General features: G+C 36.0%; 5 protein-coding genes across 7 annotated transcripts in view; 2 read left to right on the forward strand and 3 right to left on the reverse strand.

The window, feature by feature from the left end:
* The window catches only part of LOC123873925 (SH2 domain-containing protein 4B-like), a 76,679-nt gene that overhangs the window by 32,778 nt on the left and 21,247 nt on the right, over nucleotides 1–22,654 (reverse strand). The window lies entirely within an intron of this gene.
* Nucleotides 3,619–7,379, forward strand: LOC123873920. The gene is made up of 3 exons (XM_045919018.1): nucleotides 3,619–4,941; nucleotides 5,016–5,195; nucleotides 5,391–7,379. Exons 1-3 carry the CDS (start codon nucleotides 4,257–4,259, stop codon nucleotides 6,578–6,580), a joined length of 2,055 nt encoding a protein of 684 aa, XP_045774974.1. The 5' UTR covers nucleotides 3,619–4,256; the 3' UTR covers nucleotides 6,581–7,379.
* LOC123873926 lies at nucleotides 6,604–11,322 on the reverse strand. Its single transcript, XM_045919033.1, has 3 exons — nucleotides 10,310–11,322; nucleotides 9,059–9,412; nucleotides 6,604–8,753 (listed from the first exon to the last, which is right to left on the reverse strand). The coding sequence occupies exons 2-3, from the start codon at nucleotides 9,401–9,403 to the stop codon at nucleotides 7,809–7,811; spliced, it is 1,290 nt and encodes a 429-aa protein (XP_045774989.1). The 5' UTR covers nucleotides 9,404–9,412; nucleotides 10,310–11,322; the 3' UTR covers nucleotides 6,604–7,808.
* LOC123873928 lies at nucleotides 18,551–21,446 on the forward strand. The gene is made up of 2 exons (XM_045919038.1): nucleotides 18,551–18,892; nucleotides 20,688–21,446. Exons 1-2 carry the CDS (start codon nucleotides 18,625–18,627, stop codon nucleotides 21,365–21,367), a joined length of 948 nt encoding a protein of 315 aa, XP_045774994.1. The 5' UTR covers nucleotides 18,551–18,624; the 3' UTR covers nucleotides 21,368–21,446.
* Nucleotides 19,204–21,941, reverse strand: LOC123873927 (protein ALP1-like). 2 transcript variants are annotated; one of them, XM_045919037.1, is made up of 3 exons: nucleotides 21,643–21,941; nucleotides 20,102–20,316; nucleotides 19,204–19,837 (listed from the first exon to the last, which is right to left on the reverse strand). In XM_045919037.1, the coding sequence occupies exons 1-3, from the start codon at nucleotides 21,939–21,941 to the stop codon at nucleotides 19,428–19,430; spliced, it is 924 nt and encodes a 307-aa protein (XP_045774993.1). In that variant the 3' UTR covers nucleotides 19,204–19,427. The 2 variants fall into 2 exon arrangements, with proteins under 2 accessions (XP_045774993.1, XP_045774992.1); XM_045919036.1 differs by having other exon boundaries at nucleotides 19,204–20,316.

Below are 22,654 nucleotides of genomic sequence, written 5' to 3' on the forward strand. Positions count from 1 at the left end.
TAAAAATTTATAACACCTCCGACAAGTGAAGGTTACAGTAACTGGAAAAGAGCCGATAACTTTCAAACAGCTGAACCGATTTTCTTGGATTATAGCTAAGAACACTCTCGATCAAGCCATCTTTCAAATAAAAAAAAAACTAAATTAAAATCGGTTCATTAGTTTAGGAGCTACGATGCACAGACAGATACACAGATACAAAGATACACAGATACACACGTCAAACTTATAACACACCTCATTTTGGGTCGGGGGTTAATAAACAGAAATAGTGCAGTCGGTAATCGGTATATTCTGCAATCTAATTTTAGGGGGGGGCCATGCCGCAAAGTGCCGCGCGAAGGCAGCGCGACTGCAGCGCTGGATTGTATCACACTTAATATTATAAAGGAGAAAGTTTGTATGTGTGTATGTGTGTGTGTGTGTGTGTGTGTGTGTGTGTGTGTGTGTGTGTGTGTGTGTGTGTGTGTGTGTGTGTGTGTGTGTGTGTGTGTGTGTGTGTGTGTGTGTGTGTGTGTGTGTGTGTATGTTTGTTACTCCTTCACGCAAAAACTACTGGACGGATTGGGCTGAAATTTAGAATGGAGATAGATTATACCCTGGATTAGCACACAGGCTACTTTTTATCCCGGAAAATCAAAGAGTTCCCACGGGAATTTTAAAAAACTACATCCACGCGGACGAAGTCGCGGGCGTCAGCTAGTAAATCCATAAAATTTCAATCGATGAACTGATGCGCGGCCGCAGCTGGTGTGGCGCTGCAGTGGCGTAAAAAGATCGAAAAGTTCAAAAGTAAAAACTGAAACTTTCGCGGACAAATTCACGGCCAACGTCTAGTGATAAAATAAAAAGAAATTGCTACTGCATAGCGATGTTAATCTGTACCGTACAAACTTTCATATATATTATGTATATTTATAAATAAGCATTTCACCAGAGTAAAAACTAATAAAATATCTAAGCAATTTGCGTGATGTGTGAAGAAAACAGACAAACATTATACGTTTCATCTTATTGTGCGGTGGACAAACTTTCCAATGTTTTAATAAACAGTGTGAAGTTAGGAATTTAATGTTGAAAGTAGGTACGAAGAAACTAAGCCGATATGAATAATATCTAGATAATGGTTCAAATTCTTTGTTCTAATTTCAGGTACCTAACTAAAGTTTTTCAAAAAGACAGCCTGGCTGATCTTTTCCCCAAAAAATGAACCAGCTGTCACCAAATAAGGCTTTTAACCGCGGTGAAACGTAATTGGTGTAATTTTTCAATCTAACTACTACTTACTAGTAGTGGAAAACGATTCACGAAAACAAACATTTTTTTTAAATCTTTAATATAAGGGGTTTTCCTTTCGGAACATGTCATTCCGTAAGGCATCTACATTTTTTAAATTACCTCTTTAGTAAGGCCTTCTTGTACAACTGTAAGAGAGCCCGACACAGGTTGGGATAGGACGCCGTTACCGCGCAAATCTGTCAAAGCATGGGAAATCGTGTAAATACCTCCCATCTCTCCGCCTCGTCCGAACACATTCCACTAATAAGTAGTGTACTTCCTCAGTAAAACAAACATTTTCCTCTTATATAACTGATCATTTCCTGTCAAGGAGGACATAACATTATTATTGTTACGATAACGTTCGACGTATGTATATGATTAGTAAGTATCTGGAACATTCTGGAAGTTCCACACCAGCAGGATATTAGGACCGGTTTGTGAGTCGCCCGTTGAAGGTTTCCCAGAAACGACAAACAATGAAGTGGGAGCGCACTCGAATATCAATTAGACGGCGGACAACGTGGTTATGGTATACATAATTCATATGGCGCTTGTATGTCGGTGCTGCTTTGAAAGGAGTGTACACAGACATGGCAACATAATACGTTGTTGAGTGGCGTTAGATGGACCCAAGGCTGGGCAAGAAATACTTACGCTGTTCTCCTGAAAAACAGCGCTGCAGTTGAACCTAGTTTACAGCATTATAACACTTAGGTTGTTATACGTATACTATTCATGATCCCCTTTTCTTGATTTTTGTGTCACACATGATATTGTAGTTTGTTTATTTGTTGGCTTTTTGTTGTGCCACACAGTGACGCAGCATTTAGGTACCTACTTCGCCAAAGACGCGTTGCTCTCAGGAAACAATGTCTGTCCGGTTCTTAGTTTGTAACTTTTATGGTTCGACAGTTTAGTACTGGGTGTTTTAAGGACTCATTCGCACGAGAGCTTTTTTTACGTCCGTTAAAAAAGCGTTCAAATAGAACAAATGCATTCCCAAGTATCTGTTCACATCGTCAACGCTTTTTAACGCGCAACGCCGGGTTTTAACGCAACGCTTTTTTAAAGCTCGTGCGAATTAGGGCTAATTTGGAAGAACACCACCATTTTGTTTTTGTTCTTGTAGATTGAAAGGCTGCACAATATCATGGCAATCAATCGCGCACTCACATACTACAAGTGAAGGTGACTTCGAAATGTCGGGCGTACAGAATGTCAGGCTGTTAGAAGCGAATGCTAAACAACCGGTTCCGTCGAGACCATGCGCATGCCTTTGTCAATGCTGCACTATGGGGAACTATACCTAGCACCAATCTGTTTGTTACTACTTAACTAAGGTAAAAGTTGTCTTATGAAGTGGCGATAAGCTAGTGGTTTTCGCAATTTGTAAGCTAATACGACAAAGTAGGCTTATGGCATTTTAATTGCGCCAATGGCAGTATTATCCTCCAGAGACCTCCATAATGTTCTCAAAAGGAGATTAGTCTGTCAATACGCACTTGACCAGCGTAGTAGACTATGGCCAAACCCTTTTAATTCTTAGAGGAGATCTATGCTCATTAGTTTTCTACATTGTGTAATAAGCAACATAGATGTGTAGATATAATGTGCGGAAAACTTGGCCACTTGAGCAATGTATTTTGTTCGTGATCTGTCATCTATATAAACTATCCTTTTTTTTTCGTGGGGAAATCCTCATGGATACCAGCGCGGCCGGGGAGGCACGCAGGTTATGTCGGACTCTTACCGACTAAAACCCCACGGTGTTCCACGCATCGCCTATGGGGGCTGGGCTACGGGGCCAAACACGTTCGCGCAACCTAGCCAGCGGCGCCTGCAGCGGACTCTCCTCAGGGGACCAATATAGTCCCTACACACCGTCTGAGGCACACCACGAACACAAAGGTGTGCCTCCCGACTCGAGGACTGGTAGGTAGGTACTATCCTACATCAACTGTTTTAATTGTTTGAACTGTTTGAATTTGACTCGCTCCAGCAATGCGCGGGGCTTGTATAGTATGGAATATTATTGTAAATTGAACAATTGAAAAGAGCAACCGCCGAGTTTCTTGCTGGTTCTTCTCGGTAGGAACGCCATTCCGAACCAGTGGTAAATTATTTGACGATTCAAAAACACTTGTAATAGTTTATTTGAATAAAAATCTATTCTATTCTATTCTATCAATCTAAAACTGCAAGCAACATGGAAATTTATTCCTAAACCACAGACAGCTTGCTTGAAAGTTGAAACTTAACCGTAAATGATAAAAAAAGTAAAGTTTCTCTCGGTAATCTGTCATCTGGCAACCGTATGAGAAATATCGGTACATACCCAAGTAACAAAGTTCTCCTGTAGTGCACAGTTTACAGGCTCACAGCACTAGTACCTCTCTCTTAGTGGTTCCAGGTTTTACTACCAAGCTTATAACAGGTTACACGGAGTTCGTTTAGGTTTATAGTACACCTGTTCCTATAAGTTGACTTATAGTCATGTATAGAACGAAATTATAGGCGCAGTAAAGGCTAAGAAGGCCTATAAAAGTGTTGTATAGGTGTAAATACACTTGAGAAAACTTGCTCCAGTAAGTTACACTTATAATTGTCTACAAGAAGTAATTATAAATCCGCTATAAGTGTCTTAAGCCAGTAATAGTAATTTATAGAACTAAATACACTTAGAACCATTTGCATTTGTTACTTGACCTTGTAGGGGTTTATAAGTCAACTTTACGTGCCAATTATAAGTGAATTCTACAATGGTTTCCTCTAAGAACGTACGTGGTATTATTGTGGACTCTCGAATGCTGTTATAGTCTTAATTTCTATGTAAAGGTTTCTTGTAAAACTATTAGTGTCCAAAGATATCTTCGTGAAGTCCATTTAAGAAGACAATTGCTTTTAATGTTTATCGCATCTTCACGGCCATTTTGATTTCTTTTGAGTCATTGGGTTTTTATTAAATTATTATAAAAATGGATATAAACATATGGAAGCGGTTAAAAAAAAGCGGTTCATATAAAAGGAAAGTGCAGAAAACATACCAACAAATGATAAGTGTGCCGAGTACTAGATTTACATCGAGCCAAGAACGTTCTGTAGAAGATGGTGAGGGTTCCGGACGAAATAATAATTTTCAAGATATTAGTCCAGGAGTTAGTAGTGGCGTTTCGGTACAAAACAAGGTTTTACCCACAACAAGTGATTTAGACTCGGACGATGACGAGGAATATATTTGTGACAACTCTGATTCTGAGCAGGAAGATGAAGATGACTGCTATTCAACATACGAGGAGAATAATAAACTACGTAGTAACCTTAGTAAATGGGCAGTAGAACACAATATTCCACATGTGGCGTTAAATTCATTATTAAAAATTTTAAATATAAAGTTGAAAAATATCCTCCCTAATGACGCACGAACTCTTCTACAAACAAACAAGGCAAATGTGGATATTATTTGTTCAGCTCCAGGGGAATATTGGCATAATGGTCTGAAAAAATGTTTAAAAAATATTGTTGAAGAGCTCTCTGTCCCACCTGATAAAATTTCTTTAAAAATAAACATTGACGGCCTTCCAGTGTTTAAAAGTTCTAAGTACCAGTTTTGGCCCATTTTATGTTCAGTATCTGAAATTCCACTGCCGCCTTTTGTCGTAGGTAAGTACCTGTTACGTCAGCTTCGTAGACAAAATAATGAAAATCTTAGATGACAATGTTTGCTTTTTTCATAGGTATCTATGCTGGTGATGGAAAGCCTAAAGATCTTGACACTTTTTTGGGACCTTTTGTAACAGAAATGCAGCAACTTCAAGAGGGACTTAAAATAACAGACAAATCACAAAGAGAAAAAATAATACATGTCAAATTAGGAGCATTCATTTGCGATTCACCTGCAAGAGCTATGATAAAAGGTTTTTATTTCACTAATTACATAGTATAGAAACATATAGTAGATACTAGTTATTAAGCTCTTTTTGTCTGTTCTTATAATTTGTGTGGTGTGCAATAAAAGTATATTCATTCATTCATTCATTCATTCATTCATTCATTCAAACTATCAGCTAATTAACTAATTCAGCTAATTAAAAACAATATAATTGTTTCAGGTGTATCGAACTTTAATAGTAAACATGGATGCCTTAAATGCACGGTGGTCGGGGAATACTCTCACAAATCAAATACTGTGACATTTCCCCAGTTTAATTGCCCCAAAAGGAATGACCAAGACTTTCGTAAAAAGAAATACGGGCAACACCACAAGTTAGACTCGCCGTTACTCAAACTCAACATTGATATGATTGAAGATTTTCCGGTGTCAGATTCGCTGCATCTCATTGACCTGGGGCTTATGAAAAGATTACTAATAGGATGGCGTGATGGCAATTTTGGTATTTATCTAACTAAATGGAGTGCTAGCGATATAGCTAAAGTTGACAATTTCTTAAATGATTGTGAAATGCCTACAGAAATACATCGGTCAGTTAGATCACTGGACATTTTAAAACACTGGAAAGGTTCAGAGTTTCGTAGTTTTCTTTACTACCTTAGCTTGGTGATTCTTAAGGAGGTCTTAAAAGAAGAAGCTTATACACATTTCATGCATTTCTTTTGTGCTATCACAATCTGTTCGATCGAAAAACATTTTAAATTCCTTCAGATTGCTGAAGAAATGTTGGCACATTTTACAGAACAGTTCAAAAGAATATACGGTAAAGACTATGTGACAAGTAACATTCACAATCTCTCACATTTAGTTGACGAGGTTAAAAAATTCGGGACTCTGCAAAATTTTAATGCCTACGAATTCGAAAATAAACTTCAACATTTGAAGCATATGGTAAGACATGGAAAAAAGCCACTACGTCAAATTGCAAGGAGAATCATTGAAAGGGATTTAGTTGAGTTAAATAGTCTAACAACAGAGAACAACAAATGTCCAGTTATAAAGAAAAATGTTTTATGTTTAAATTCATTTATATTATCAAAAAAGAAACAAGACAAATGGTTTCTCACTAATGATAATCACTTGGTTGAATTCATATCATTTTATATTAAAAACAATAGTCAGACCCAGGAGCAAGATATAGAAATACGTGGTTTTGTTGTGCAACAAACTCAAGATGCATTTGAAAAGCCACTAAAATCTTCTTTTTTAAACATTTATCAGTGTGATAATGATGAATTACATCGCAACAGAGAGGCCGATATTTTCAAAATTTCAATTATTAAGTGTAAAATGGTGAGTATTTTGTATGGTAGGAAAATGTTTTTCATACCTTTGTTACATACTCTGTAAGTGAACATAATAAAAGTCTGTAATAATCAAAATTAAAGTTTTATTATTTCAATAACAATTTTTTTTATTACAATAATCTTAAAGCGAGACCAAAATCAATCTTAAAAGGTATAATCAATGAGGTAATCACGTTCCTTTCCTTTAGCATATTGACAAGAAACAGTCACAATCATTTATCACAATTACAAGTCCTTCAGTATCTTGTGTATCAAATACTTCCTTTCCTTTATTTATGCTTACATATAGATAAAAATAAATATAATTTTTGACTAACCAAACGTGACTTTAAAATTAATAGCCAAAATTCGTCAGATTACTAAGTTATGCTAACGAAATACTCTATAGTTGTAGGTTAAACAAAAAAAGTTAAAAAATTTAACATTAAAAAATTATGTGCTTAAAAATTAATGAACAAAACTCACAATTCCAACAAATTAAAAAAAATATACAAAACTATGGTAAAAACAGCATTTGGCCTAGGTTGGGCCCGGCCTACCTACAACTTTTTTGTGAAAAGTCGCAGCCATTGATGGAACTTCCATAACTCGATAGTTCGCTTTAATACAAATTGAAACTAAAGAGTGATAAAATCTCACATTTCCAAGGTAAAGGCTGTCAAAAGTTTCAAAACTCCAATATTAGAACGTTTGATGGCCTGTATCTCGGAAATGTGACACTTTAAGAGATTTTATCACTCTTCAGTTTCGATTCGTATTGAAACAATCTATCGATTTATGGAAGTTCCATCAATGGCTACGACTTTTCACAAGAAAAGTTGTAGGTGGGACGCAACCCCTCAGGCTCCACACAAAAATCTTCCAACCCGTTTCGAAGGTTTTGATCCCATAAGCAGATGATAGCATTCATCAATACAAACAGCTTTTACTATTGGTACTACTATTTTCTACATAGCTTGTTTGCTTTTTAATTTTAGGTATAAGTACTACAATACAAAATTTTGTTATATAGGTACATCAAAAATCACTTTTTTCACGTTTAGTTAAATAGGTGCTCTTTTATTCAACCAACAAGTCTTAGCTACCAAAGGAACTTTAAAATAAACTTAGAAATAACAACTATGAAAACTTAACCTCTTGTTAAGTAATATCACCATCAATAATTAATTATTCCCACCTAATCTAGGATTATTCAAAAATCAGCGACAAAAAATGAATCGAGTTACCAAATGTAGGTGTGTAAACATTATATGAAAACATTAACTACGTACTCAATTAGTCGGACATCCCTTCGTCGTTTTATCAGGCCTCTCTTCATCACTTTGATAGAAAATCTCAACATCATTTTGGTCAGATCTCTCTTCATTGTTTAAATCGGGAGTCTCGACGCTGTTTTGACCGGAGCCCTCTCCGTTAACATTCTCAATCGGCACATCTATTGGAAGAGTTTTTGCTGTCCTTTTTCTCTTTATTACTCTAACTTTTGGAGCCGACATCCTCTGATTGCTTTCGCTGCGTTTATGAGCATTTTTCAAAATAGTTTTAAAAAATTTATCGCAGTCCACTTTTGTAAAACTTTCATCTGTTGCGTGGATAATATCAAAAAAAAGAGAAATCGTTCTCGTAAACGCTTTAAAACATATTTTTACTGCTTCTTTCTTGGAAAAGCCAGTCCACGTACATTGCTTAAGAAAATTTCTTTCAAACAAAGAATCGACCAAGTGGTAGGCATTTACGCCGCCTTTGCCCAAACCTTTAGAACACACACCGACAAATTTCATCAACATGTTATCTTTGAATGTTCTATTTGATAGATTTTTTTCAAATTCCTCAAGGTCTTTGATATTTTTTATTAGAGTTGGCTCTTCGTCAACTCTTTTTTGTGATACGCTCATTTTTATGAATGATCTTAGCTCTGTTTGTATTTCTGAGATCTTTACACACATATTAGTTTGGATTTCATGTAAGGAATTTTGATTGGCTATAATGGTTGCTATGCTCTCCTTAATAGCTTCAATCTCGTTAGTTGGTGTTGAAATTTCCGGTTCTGTATGTGTATAAAAGAGGAAATTCGATTCCGGAATTGTGACAGGAATATTGCCCTCGACTGTACCAACAATCTGGTCTTGGGGCACAAAACAGCAATTTGTGTCTTCTTGGGATTTCTGGGCTACTTGAGTGACTGGTGTTGTGGTACTTAGCATTTGATTATGATTCTGAAAAAAAATATGATTATAACATTTTTATTTATTTATTTATTTACTTTAAGGTCCACCAACGCAGGATACACAATTCTTTCACCAAGATGATTGAGTCTGTAAGTGGGATATAAGGGTACTGCTGTATAATAGGCGAAAGGCTGACCACCTCTCACCAATAATGGGTGATACATATAAATTTATAAATTTTATTGTTCTATCATATAATACCTAATAACCCTCGCAATATGTGTCAAACGTGGCATCTAGTGGTTCTAGAACTGGTATAGGAACTGGTAACTTGGATGATGGATGATACTTACATCTGTTAAAGTCTTCGCCAATTCGTTGAAAGATTTATCTGGCAAGGGATATTTTTCCTTGCGTAATGATCGACGGTTCGTATCTCCTTCGTCAGTTTCAGTATCTGATTTGTCACTCATTGTATCAATTTCATCCTGTGCCTCTTGAAATGTTTTAAGATTTTTTCTTTTTACATCACATGACATGATTTCCCAAGAAGCATCAGGTGAACTATTTTCCTGCCTCCTTAATTTATCTGCTGACTTCTTTGGCCAAAAAAGTAATTTATTATGCACCCACAGATCTGGTACGGCCGTTAATCTTAATTCGCCTTTTTCAATTGTTTGCACTACTGAGAAAGGCATGGCAGGAATCTGTAAAAAAATACATGTAACTATAAATACATTTTATAATACATCAAACCATAAGAAACAAACCGAACGAACTTACGGAGACAGATGCAATAGTTTACATAGAGCTCCGTTATATTGGCAGCATTGCGAATTGTCCAAAAATAATCTATATGGAGATGCAATAAGGACGTCCTTATGCCCATTCTTTAATGAACGTCCTTATTACATGAGCCTACGGATTATTTTCGAACAATTTCGCATGCTGCCAACATAACGAAAAGAGAGCTCACTTGTGAAACGCACACAAGTTAATTTGCACGTAATACAATTTTGCTTAAACGATATAGGTAGAATATTAGGGACGAACGTAAGCACTAAGAAAAGCACCGGTTCAGGTACGCAAGGCGTCATGAGTCAAGATGCAAGAACAATTGAAATTTTAGTCCTTAGTTCCCACCTGCACCAATACTTATCCCAAAATATGTTCCTATGGTATGATGTTGTCAAAGTTCGGTTAACCGGCGCCGGTGGTTTATCTTTGGTGCTAGTGGGCGTCAGATGAACAGGTTAAGTAAGCAGTGCATAACATCAACCTTTGTGATGTAAACGAAAAATTATTGCTCAATATTATTCACGCACGTCCGCCGTCATCACATTAGCACAGCTAACTAAGAGCTTACTGAACAAGAACAGACACGCACGCGGCATGCGACTGGCGAGCGAGCGCCGCGCCAGCTATCCCGCGCGCGCGGCTAACTTCAGTTCAAACATTACCTACATAACACAGGGATTCCCCGCAGTTATACCACAGGTTAAACCCTAGAAATACTTATCTAGTATATTTACGGATGATTTCCACCAAGCAGCAATTACAATCTTTAAAAAATATTTATGAAATGAAGTAATAAAATTAATTACCTAGTTCACATTCGTCACTAGTGAAATGGTCATAAACGGCGAAGTTGCAATTTTCACACCAAAAATTTTTTTCGTTTAACAATAATTTTATGTGTTCTTCCTTCAAAACAATATGAACTGGCCTTTCTCCAGAATATGTTGAAACTCTCTTGCCACAACCATGGCAATTGCGAGATAACAAGAAATGAGTTTCAATCCAAGGCCATCTCGCAGTTTTTAAGGCTCGGATATCATTTTTAGTCAAAAAACGGTCTACGTCTAGAAATATGACCATAGTAGTTCGATCCAAGTCACAACTAAAACATAAAAATAATAAACTCTTAGTTTAGCAAGCATTTAAGACATTTGTGTGCGGAACTCTAATTCGTCACAATATGGCGCGACAATGCTGTTAGGACTAATATTATTTTTAAACACAACTTTGTAAATACGCCGTGTTCAAAAGGCGAACAAAAATTGAGATGTAAAACACAATATACTTCACCGAAAATACTTACGCGTTTGCCGTGCACACACGTATGCACGTATAATATTTCGTGCGAAATACTTATTAATATATTTTATATATAATAGATGAACTTACCTTTTATTTTTTTTATTTTTCTCCACGACCGCACAACATAACACAATAACAATTCACAAATGTTTGAAGTAGCTAGTAATAGAAGCGCGGAGTACGTTACACGCCTGTCTGGTTCTATTAAATGCTAATAGTGAGCTTCGCGGGAGCAAATGGTTCTCCGGAGTCTAACTATAAGTGTATTATGGGCTTAAGTCGTGGTGGCTGGTTCTGTTAGATGCTCATAGCTGGCTTCGCAGGAGCAAATAGTTCTGCGTAGTCCAACTATAAGTGTATTATTGATCTAAGTGGTGCTCGCCAAGTCTACTATGAGTGTTTTATTAGCAAAAGTACGCGTATAAAATGGGCCCTTTTCTGTGGTTATAAACTTTTACTAGCCTGTTATAGACCTGGCTCCGGAACCACAACAAGACCACTTTTTGTTACTTGGGTAACTTCACGCTCTGGTTTGCTTTAACGGTACGGCTAATACCATGTTAATACCATATGTTTTCTTAAAGAAGATCATAAATATTTACATTCTTTATCTAATGATGTGTGTGTGATGTGTTCAAATTATAATCATCTTTGAAGAACTGTTAATATTTCTCTATCGTCAGTATCTATTACCAAATTGGGTGGTGGATGGATGAAGGTTGGGGAAGGGAATATTACAGGATAGCTGATATTTCTTAAACTAAAAAAACTGATAGAAATCTTAATAATTTTAAAGAAGAAGAAGAAAGAATGAATACTATATATAGATTCTGAATTAAATACTTACGTTAACCTGATTATTAACAAGATAAAGTTGAAAACTAAAATCCGACTGTGATCGTCTTAATAAACGCTGAAATATTATAGTAAAATTGTTCTTCTGTCGCTTGGATATATCTTAATGTTTTTATAGAATTGTCTTCTCTTTCATTTGACATCCCACTCGATACAATAGCAAAAAAAAATTTGGAGATCTCCAGCTTTCTTCATGTAACATCCATTAGGTCAATTTTTTTCGTATAAAATGTAGTCTATGTCACCTCACCTACGACGAATCAATTGACACCTCATTCATCAATATCGGCCCAATAGTTTAGGCGCTACGGTGGAACACACAAAATCTGGATACAAACATACATACATAGACTGCTCAAATCATTACCCTTCCTTTTGGCTTTGCCGCAGTCGGGTAAAAACTAAAGATTAATAGCTCTAATTATACTTCAGCTATCAAGTTATAACTGAAACCACTGAAGCTATTAACTACTGTAACTACACGTAATTATAATCAGAACCTATTCACGTGTACGACATAATTGGCATTGTATGACATACGAGTATAATTTTTATGAGCAATTAAAATCGTGACAAATCATCATTAAACCATCATACATTGATTCGAAATGGCATAATAAGTATTAACTTACTTACCTAGAGGCTAGAATTACATAATCGCGATTTTAACAGGGCTCTCTCCGTCACTTACTCCATACAATCTCATTTGAATATTAAGCAACCAAAGTCCATGAAATTTTGCAGACATGTTCTAGAAACTAATATCTGTGCCTGTGGTGTTTTAAGTTACTAAGAAACCATAGAGTAAAGTATACTGAAAGAAACGTCGTTACATATTTGTCCAAAAAGATCGTAACTATAATTTTTGACAAATTTCGATAGATTTTAGATAGCATAGCATTGATCTTATTATTAAATTCAGTCGTTAGCTTAGGTAAGATCTAGATTATAGATCAATAAACAAAGAACAGATTAATCAGTGTAATACGTTTGCAATTTTTATGAATAAGCGAAACCCTAAATTGCTAAACACTACCCTATCGACATCCATATCCATACTAATATTAAAAATGCGAAAGTGTGTCTGTCTGTCTGATACGTTTTCACGGTCCAACCGATGAACCGATTTTAATAAAATTTGGTACATACTTGGGATACATCCCGGGGCCGGACATAGGCTACTTTTTATCCCGAAAAATCAAAGAGTTCCTACGGGATTTAAGAAAATCGAAATCCACGCGGGCGAAGCCGCGGGCACCCCCTAGTGTATAAATAAAGGCAAACTTTCAGTCTTTATCAAGCAACGTCTTATTAGCACGCCCTCAAGCCATTTGGAGTTAGGCCTGAGTGACTGGATTCGGTCATGTTTGAGACAAAAAATGGTCTTATCCTTGACTTACTCAAGAGGCACGCCTACGTGCTCGGATCAACTTTCTCAACACAGTAATTTTAATTAGAACGCCTACCATGCACATTGTATGCTGCGTCGAGCTTTGTTTTATTGTTATACTAGCTGATGCCCGCAGCTTCGCCCGCGTGGATTGGTCAGATCCCCTGCAGCATCAGGATTGAGGAGTTGGAATCCAAATTTTTTATGAAACAATGTCGCAAAGTTCCTCTATCGATTAAAAAAGAAATGACGCAAATCGGTTCAGAAATCACGGAGATTTCGGTGTACATAGGTAGAAAAACACAACTCCCTTTTTGAAAGTCGGTTAAAAAAGTAGCCTATGTTACTCCCTGGTCAATTCTCTACTTGTCTGTGAAAATCCCGTCAAAATCGGTTCAGCCGTTCCGAAGATTAGCCTTTTCAAACAGACAGACAGACAGACAGACAAAAATTTTAAAAACGTGTGATTCAGTTATGGTATCGTTCAAATAACCATATGACCATAATATGTGGTAGTTATTTCGAAATTACAGGCAGACACTCGAATTTTATTTATTAGTATATATAGATGAGTTATTGCGATGCTGCATATTATGATATGGAAGATTAGATTAACTACATAATTTATTGCTTAATTAAGTTGTCCCAGATTGCGATCGAATCAAATGGAAAGTGCTGATGCAGCCGCGCATTTTTTTTTTAATTTACAGACAAGCGCTTGGCTGCAATCAGACCTGGCTAGCAAGTGATGATGCAGCCTAAGATGGAGCGCGCTTGCCTAAAAGTTGCCTATTCACTTTTGACTTGAAGGTACCCTGGATATTAAAAGTTGAAAGGGAAAGCCGGAAGGGCGTCCCATATTCTAGCGGTTCGGATTAGAAACGAGGAAGCAAATCGCTTCGTACGTGTCCGAGGAATTTCAACTACGTACGGATGCCTTGACGATGCCTTGCAGTAAGATGGTAGAGAGGTGAACGAGGAAAATTGAAAGAAAGAAAGAAAGAAAACTTTTTTTTATTTAGGCTTGGCTCAGACTTAGGACAGAGTTAAAACGAGACAGACTTATGTCGCTACATAAATTTGTCTAGTTTTAACTGCGTCTAAATCTGATCTAAGTTGTCTAATATGACGCACTAATAGATCTCAAGCTAAATCCTGAACATGTAGGTATATTCACTCGATTCACTCACTCTTACTGTTATCGATTACGTAGGTATGGATGGCGGGAAAACGGATGCCGGAAGAAGATTCCATGAAGTTCCACGTCTTTAGATGCACTGTGTACTTATATAGAAATGAGGAAGCGAACTGTGCTTTTCTTCGATTGTTAATTACGTAAGGACAAACTGCTAACATGCATACCTGTATTTCCATATAAAATAGTGTTTCTAGGAAGTTCCTATGTACGGTTATCTTAGATTTTTACGTATCATTAGATTTCGGTTCGAATGTTTTAACGGAAATCTGGAAAACCACAGGCATAGATATTAGTTCCCGGAACGTTTCTACAAAATTTCATTGAGTATGATTGGTTAGTATTCCAATGAGAGACGAACTAAGTTTGTATGGAGCGAGTGACGGAGAGACCCCTCTTAATGATCTACTGATGATCTGACCTGACCCCAACATGGTTTATATTCAGCCAGCAACCTTGTAGCTTCCCGGAAAAAAGGATAAACACAAAGCATTTAGACCTTGAGGCACTGCATCTTATAACAAAAATGTTATTATATCGGTGCGTTGGTTGTAAACAATGAAAACTAGAACGCAAAAATATGTACTTACTACTTAGGTCAGGTCAAGATCAATGATTCAAGAATTAGTTGTAAAGAATGAGGTGTAAAAAGGTTGTTTTTATTTTTTTAAGATGTACTTACACCTACAAATCATTATCAATTATATATTTATATTATATTTATTATAATATATAATATATTATAATCAATTTTTTATATAATATATTAATCAATTTTAGATCCAACAGTTAAATCATATTTTTTTTTTAAATCAAATCATGTCATCTCATTACAATTACTTAACTACAAAAGTATAATTCCAGACATATTAATAAAATGACAGTTAAATCGTTATTGAAAATACATATTTTAAAAAGAAAATTGGTTCACAGAAAAGGAAAACGCGTTTTGAGTTTGATTAAAATAATTGGTTCTAAGAACCGGATTTCAATTTTTTAATTCCTAGAACTATGTACAAGCATATCTCTAGAGGTACTAATAAAGTGTTGTTGGAACTTGGATAAGAAAGCTCGGTGTAGCTGTAGAGCGTAGGCGTGACCAATCATAGAGTCAAGGGCGAACAAGTCCCGCGCTAAGCCACATTGCGAATATGCCAACAAAACACTAAATAATTGGGTGGTCTTAGGCTGAATTGTGATCCGAAGTAGCTTTGTTGTGTTAATTTTGTGTTATGTCATAAAAATAATGAGCATTATAGGGCATGAAACGAGTGACGGAGACTCGTTTCATACAATCGTAGTTCCAATTTCATTTGAATATAAAGCAACCAAAGTCCATGAAATTTTGCAGACATATTCTAGAAACTAATATCTATGTCTGTGGTTTTCTAGATTTCTGTTAAAATATTCGGTTTCAAAGTTACGCGGTCCTAAAAATTTACATACAAGTCTTTGAGCCCCTGTAATTTTAAAACTACATATTTTTAGAAAAATCTAAAACACCACAGACACAGATATTAGTTTCTAGAATATGTCTGCAAAATTTCATGGACTTTGGTTGCTTAATATTCAAATGAAATTGGAACTACGATTGTATGAAAGGAGTGACGGAGAGAGCCCTGTTAAGTAATAAGAGCTTGTTTGGTTACGTATTGGATATAAGGTTCCTTTGTTATTAAATTAAAGTCCATGTAAACTCTTTTGGGAAACCTCTTTCTGTAAACCAACTCCGATCTACCTAAATAATGCTTGAACGTTGAGAAGAATATAAAAGCGAATTTCTAGTTGGTATATCGTAAAAATACCGATCATGGAGTATACAAAGTATGTAAGTACAAACTGTAAGGTTACTTTTAAAAATTGATTTGAATTGTCAACAATAATATAAAATTATTAATTTATCTAATGCAGGTAGTTTGATAAAATCGATATTTGGCTCATTCGATGTCATACAATCTGTTGCTAGGAGGCCAACAAGATTGAACTTGCATAAATACGGGTGTTTTGAAGGTTTTAGTTTAGTCTCCTTCTGAGATTCGGAGCGATATCGCATATTTTCGGTATTTGGATTGTGAACTGAATAATTAGATGTTGTGATAGCAATCACGCTCTAATTAAATAGTTTATTTTGGCATTCGTTTGTTTATATTAAAACTCTCGGATAACCTGTACACATTGAACTTGTGTTTTTTGTGTTGGTTTTGGGAGAACATTCCAATAATTCGATAAAAATATTAAAATAATACCTGCTTTTCTGAGTGACACCAATAATACTAAAAAAGTTCCATGCAGTGCTAAAGATTATGTTTGAGTCAAGAGCGAGTAGGGTAGGTGGACCGAATTCCGTCCAGTTAGTGACAGGGTCCCGCGTGGTAAGCTACAGCCCACATTGTGAACACGAATAAAGCATTTAATCTTTAGTATGAAGAGGATAAAAGCTAGCATGTATCCTCATGTATAGCTGCTCCGTGGCAAAAAAAAATGATTAAAGAAGTTCTTTAGGCCTGTGCTAAATATTATTTGTTGTGTTAGGAAAGCTCGCTTTAGAACGTAGGCGTGACCGGTCATAGAGTCAAGGGCGATAGAGTCCCGCGCGTAAACCGCATTGCGAATATGCGAACAAAGCACTTAGATAGGTACTGCTTACAGTTTATATAGTAAATTGTAGGCTTCATTCAAATTATGATGCAATTTAAAAGACTCGATTCGCTGTAACCCGCAGGAAATAGAAAACTCTGCAAACTTTTACAAAAACAACGTTTGCAGAGTGTGGCAAAATTCTATGTTCTGACATTGAAGCAACATCTTGAAGTAATGACAATCTTCTACATTTCATTGGGGTCTAAGTACAAAATATATGTACATACTAGAACCCTAGTATACCTACAGGCAGAGTGCGTGTGAGGCACGCGTCAAAAAGTCTGAAAGGATTTTTAATAATATGCGGCCGGCCTAAATCCCTGAGATGTCAAACACTTGGACGAAGGCGTGGCCAGTCCGGGAGTCAAGGCCAAGTAAATCTCGACCAAGGTATGCCATACTATGTATGACAGGTAGAACCACAATCTTGCATTAGCAATTCAAACGTAACAACTTTCATCTAATATAATCATGAAGGTTGAATACATTACAATTTTAACTGCAGTAGAGAAACATGGGGAACATTTAAGCGCTCTGACTAGCCGGGTCTATGTCTTTGGCTATGTTTCGGTGTTCCTCCATATGTTTTGCAGCTTATCCATAGCAGATCTATTCTTCCGTCCGGTGGGAGGCTCCGGCCGTGGCTAGTTACCACCCTACCGGCAAAGCCGTACCGTTAAGCTGTAATAGCGTTCCGGTACGATGCCGTGTAGAAACCAAAGGAGTATGGGTTCAATGAATACTGCCATACCCCTTCCAGGTTAGCCCGCTTCCATCTTAGACTGCATCATCACTTACCATCAGGTGAGATTGATGTCAAGGGCTAACTTGTATCCGAATAAAAAAGATCTAGATATAGGCATAAGTTACTCGATTTCATCGATGCAACCACCGTCATTCAAAATCAACGCTTTACATCGACGCGAATGAAGAAGCGGGAAAAAGCTAGTATCTAAATAAGATTATTTTTCGGTGTCTTATAAATTCATTTTCGAACACAACAAAAACGTTCGTAACGCCATGAATATCTGGATCGTGCGCTAAAAAGTAAAATCCAAACAAAACACGAAACAGTTTCCATTCGCGCAAAAAATACATTACCCTACAATCATGAAATATTTAGCGGAAAATTTGTTTTTTTTTTTCGAGCTTAAAATTACTTTGATGTTATTAACCCAGAAAACGTGTACAGTTAGTAGTTTGCGGAATAAAAAATAAGAGAAATAGAACAAAGACCGTGCAATTAACCCCGAGAGATGCGATCTGATCAGTTTATGCTTTATGCTCATAATAATTAGGTTTCGTTCTTAATCTTACGGATATACAGTACATAAAGATGTGTCCTAAATGAGCTAAGTATCAGATATAGGTACCTACTATTATTTTTTAATTATATATTAAAAATTCTTGACTAACTTTTTAGTTTAACTATAGTATTGTAGATTGTCCACAACTTTTAAAGGTCGTACTTTAAAAGTTGTGGACAATCTACGCGAAAATAGATGAAAAGACTTCTTGGAGGAGGATGTGTGAGATTTTTTTATCCACTACTAACAACCCTCTTAAAAGCAAACCTGAGAAATCTCTCAGCCAATCGGCTGGAAAGGGTCCAAAAAACCCCAGACTCTACGATGGGCTTAGGGCCGAAACACATAAGCGCGTTGCGGCGCCGCGCCGCTGAAATCGGCAGTGCGCTATAGCGGTGCGGCGCCGCAACGCACGACGTGAATTCCAGCGTTATGACGTCATACTTGTTGACAAGGATGCAGTTTGTTTCTAACACTCTTGCAAACAACACGTGTCAACCGAGAAGCAGTTTTAAAATTAAAATGTCTGACGTTGACGTCGATCTGTTTATATCTTCGGTTCAGGAACACCGTTGTTTGTGGGATACTAGTGACGAAACCTATAAAGACAAATTTATAAAACAAGAAGCATGGAAAAGCATTTGTGAGATCGTTTATGTTGATTACAAGGAAAAAAACTCAACCGAAAAATCAAAACTGGGTAAGTAGTAACATATAGTCTTAGGCAATGATATTTTAAACTAAAGATAAGTTACGTTCATAGTAATTTACGTTTTAAATCTGTTCCTGTGTTTAAATCATTACCTCCCAGCAATCCAAAACTGCACACATTTGCAAGTTTTACTGATTAGCAAACCAAAAGATATGAAATAAAACGCAATTGAAAGAGATAGCTATAATTTTAATGGTTGCACTTCAAACGTTTCTTGTGCATAGAGTAACATTTATAGTCGTAGAGTGGACACTTGATTCAAAACTATTCAAAAGTACATAGATAAGAAATAAAACATCTTACAAAAGTAAATCACATTTATTGAAAATTTTAACAGTGAAATAATTAATAATGAAAGAAAAGAAATAAAATACACATTTTTAACCGACTTCAAAAAAGGAAGAGGTTACTCAGTTCGACCGTATATATGCTTTTTTTATGTTTGTTCACAACATGTTAAATAGTTTGAATCAAATGTATTAAGGTATTATTTGTATTTTGAACTGAGTAGGTATACGAACATTCATATTTTGTTTAATTGCCAACTTAGGGCGCCAACATCACTGGAAAAGTAATTACAAAAATCATTCCGTATTAGATGTGGGCTTAAATTATTTTCATTTGCTGTGGGCAAATGCAACATTTGCAGATCAGAATCATCAAAGATAATGTCATCGGTCGCTTGTACTCCATCTCGATTCAAAACAAAGTTGTGCATTACACAACATGCCTTGATAATGTCTGTCGCAAATTCGTATTGCACATTCATAGATCGATGAAATATGCGCCATTTATTGGCTAGGATGCCAAAAGCGCACTCGACATATCTTCGGGCACGACTCAGTCGATAATTGTAAACTCTTTGTTGTACCGACAAATGTTTTCCTGAGTAAGGGCGCATGACGTTATTCGAAATTGAGAATGCTTCATCTCCTACAAAAACAAATGGAGTTTCATTTTGAGAACCTGGTAAAGGCTTTGGTACAGGAATAGGTAATTTGCGTGTCATAATCAAATCATAAAGTTTAGAGTTCTGGAAAACGGTGGAGTCACTTTCCTTGCCATACGCTCCTATATCGACAAAAATGAATCTATATCTAGAATCTACAAGAGCTAATAAAACTATTGAATTATAGCCCTTATAATTGTAAAACAGTGATCCACTGTGCGCAGGACATGTAATACGGACATGTTTACCATCAAGAGCTCCTATGCAGTTAGGAAAATTTGCTTTCTTGTCAAACTCAATAGCGACATCTTCTAGAACCTGTTTTGTTATAGGAGGTATATTTTGACTTGATAGATGTTTCCATATGGCGCGACAAACTGTCCTTACAATTTTTGCTATTGTACTTGCTCCTCGGAAGTAATTCGTATGCATGGTTTTAAAGTCACTGCCGGTTGCTAGAAATCTAAAATGAAATAATAATTAGTAGGCAAATAATAAAATAATACAAATGTAGGTATAATCAAACTCAAACCGCGCAGGTAATAGTGTTGCTAAAGGAATAGATTTTCAAAGATAGACAGGTAGTTTTTCAAAGAAGTACTCAATAAATATTTTACATTATGGTTGTTCTAGGCAAAGTCAATCAGTTTTTAACTTGCCTAAGTCAAGAAAAAGCAGAAAATTATTCTTTTTCGGCGGCCAGCCATTTATATGAAATTGGATGGACCGAAAGTACTTATGAAAGTTATATCAAATTTTATATGTAGTATAAATGGAATCTAGGGAATTTTAGTCTTTATTACTATTTTTCACTTGTGAAGTTTTTTGTTGCAGGTAATGATTTAGTCAAGAAGTGGAAGGCCATAAAAGATAATTTTGCTAAATATCAAAAAAAACTAAAAGATGCCAATCGATCAGGAGCTGGAGCTGCAAAAATTAAAGAATATCACTTGAATAAACAATTACAGTTTTTGAAAAAGGTTTCACAAAATGCAACTGATTCCAGTTTATGCGTAGCGGAAGGAGATATTGAGAATGAAATAACGGCATTGCCTCGTTATAAAAGTCAACCACGAAAACGAAAGGCAGATGATAAGGATGATATTGAAGAAGATTTATTGGCAATATTAAAAACACCGGAGAATAGACATTTGCATTTTTTCAAGGGGATTTTACCATCTCTACAATCGTTAAATGAGAATCAAACATTGATATTTCAAAGTCGGGTGCTTCAAATATTAACCGACATTCTTCAACCTTCAATTCATCAAAATACACATCACGGCTATAATCAAGAATATCAGCATCAGGGTTACAATCAAGGATATTCAACTATGAGATACGATAATACGGTTCAGAGTGGCTACCACACTTCTACTCCTGGAAGTTCGATTACTGAACAGAGGACTACCTCATCATCAAACCAACAACGTCCAATAAATTCACCATTTTTACTGGACGAAACGTCAGCTACTTCCTATGTTTCACAAGATGAGGAGTTTGATTTTTCTTAAATTGATCATTACATTTTTTAAGGCCTATTAAAGTATTCTTAAAGTAAGAAAATTGTATAATGCAAAAAGCTTAATTTGATTCTGTCTTGTTTCATTTGAACCTGGCTTTGTACCACTAGGTACCCCCAAACCATGAACACTAGTGATGCAAAATTTTTATCGACACCCCGCTAGTACCACAGGTGTATAAAGCCAGGGGTACAAATAAAACTAAACATTTGATTCCGAGTGCCATAAACATCAATAAAAAAAAATAAGAAACCTATTTGTTTTACCTTAAAGTTAAGCCCAGCATTTCCAAAGCAGTAACTGGTTTTCTTCCTTTATTTTTTTTCTTCTGTATATATTTTGATAACTCGCTTAATAGCTCTTCAAATGATGATATACTCATTCTAAAGTAGGCAACAAATTTTTTTTCGTCTATCTTTAATGCTTCGTATTTTTTAGAAAAGAACTCGCCATTTGGATTCATACCCTTACTTAATGGATGTATCCAGTATCTTCTTTGCCGTATTTTTAAGATAGAATAATGTCTTCTTAATAACAAATAAGCAATAAGTTTATTACGATCCATCGCAGAGAGACGTCTATCCACACTCAAAAATCACGAGAAAATGGTTGCCCTACCATAATGCCCTGTTTCGCGACGCCGCAACGCGGCAACGCAACTGCCGATTTTGGCGTTGCGGCGCCGCAAAAATAAGCAGTTTGCGTTATGTGTTTCGGCCCTTACTGTTGTAGAAAGAATAGTTTCTATTCAAATTCGAATCACCCTGCATCCCACCGCACGGGTTCTGAACTGGAGTGCAATCGAGTTCAAAGCATAAAGATATCAAAGATACCTTTAGGTTTGATAAATATATGTGATGTAATAGTAAAAATCTGATACAACGGAGTTTTACCCGAGATCTAATTAAAAACCAACGCAGGTATTATATTTAAGCAAATAATTACCTACAGTAATATCTGTGATAATAATAAATTCTATAGGTATATCGTTTTTATTTTACGTAACCTTCAACCACAGAGGTCTGTGCCTTCAACGTAACAACATGGTGCTCGTTCTGAAGTTATAAAGAAGGCTTTCAATATTTAGTATCTTCAGTTTAAAATTCGAACATCTTTTAAAAATAAAATTACTACTTTAAAAACGTGTTTGATACGACCTTGATTTTAATGCCTTGGCCTACATTAATGGAAAGAAAACATCCTTGTGAAAAAAGAACAGTGAAATTTGAATGTGGAACGTTCAAATTGCCTGTAGCAAATTCGAACAAAGAACGAACT

Source organism: Maniola jurtina, chromosome 17 (genome assembly GCF_905333055.1).
Source record: "Maniola jurtina chromosome 17, ilManJurt1.1, whole genome shotgun sequence".
Taxonomy (NCBI): Eukaryota; Metazoa; Arthropoda; class Insecta; order Lepidoptera; family Nymphalidae; genus Maniola; species Maniola jurtina.

What these genes read in the sequence shown, in the direction of transcription:
- LOC123873920 (XM_045919018.1), top strand. Translation starts at nt 4,257, where the DNA reads ATGGATATAAACATATGGAAGCGGTTAAAAAAAAGCGGTTCATATAAA. An exon ending in ACTGCCGCCTTTTGTCGTAG is followed by an intron (nt 4,942 to 5,015) that starts GTAAGTACCTGT and finishes CTTTTTTCATAG; the next exon opens with GTATCTATGCTGGTGATGGA. An exon ending in TGCAAGAGCTATGATAAAAG is followed by an intron (nt 5,196 to 5,390) that starts GTTTTTATTTCA and finishes TAATTGTTTCAG; the next exon opens with GTGTATCGAACTTTAATAGT.
- LOC123873926 (XM_045919033.1), bottom strand. Translation starts at nt 9,403, where the DNA reads ATGCCTTTCTCAGTAGTGCAAACAATTGAAAAAGGCGAATTAAGATTA. An exon ending in TGGCGAAGACTTTAACAGAT is followed by an intron (nt 8,754 to 9,058) that starts GTAAGTATCATC and finishes ATTTTTTTTCAG; the next exon opens with AATCATAATCAAATGCTAAG.
- LOC123873928 (XM_045919038.1), top strand. Translation starts at nt 18,625, where the DNA reads ATGACGTCATACTTGTTGACAAGGATGCAGTTTGTTTCTAACACTCTT. An exon ending in AACCGAAAAATCAAAACTGG is followed by an intron (nt 18,893 to 20,687) that starts GTAAGTAGTAAC and finishes TTTTTGTTGCAG; the next exon opens with GTAATGATTTAGTCAAGAAG.
- LOC123873927 (XM_045919036.1), bottom strand. Translation starts at nt 21,941, where the DNA reads ATGGATCGTAATAAACTTATTGCTTATTTGTTATTAAGAAGACATTAT. An exon ending in ATGCTGGGCTTAACTTTAAG is followed by an intron (nt 20,317 to 21,642) that starts GTAAAACAAATA and finishes ATTTCATTTTAG; the next exon opens with ATTTCTAGCAACCGGCAGTG.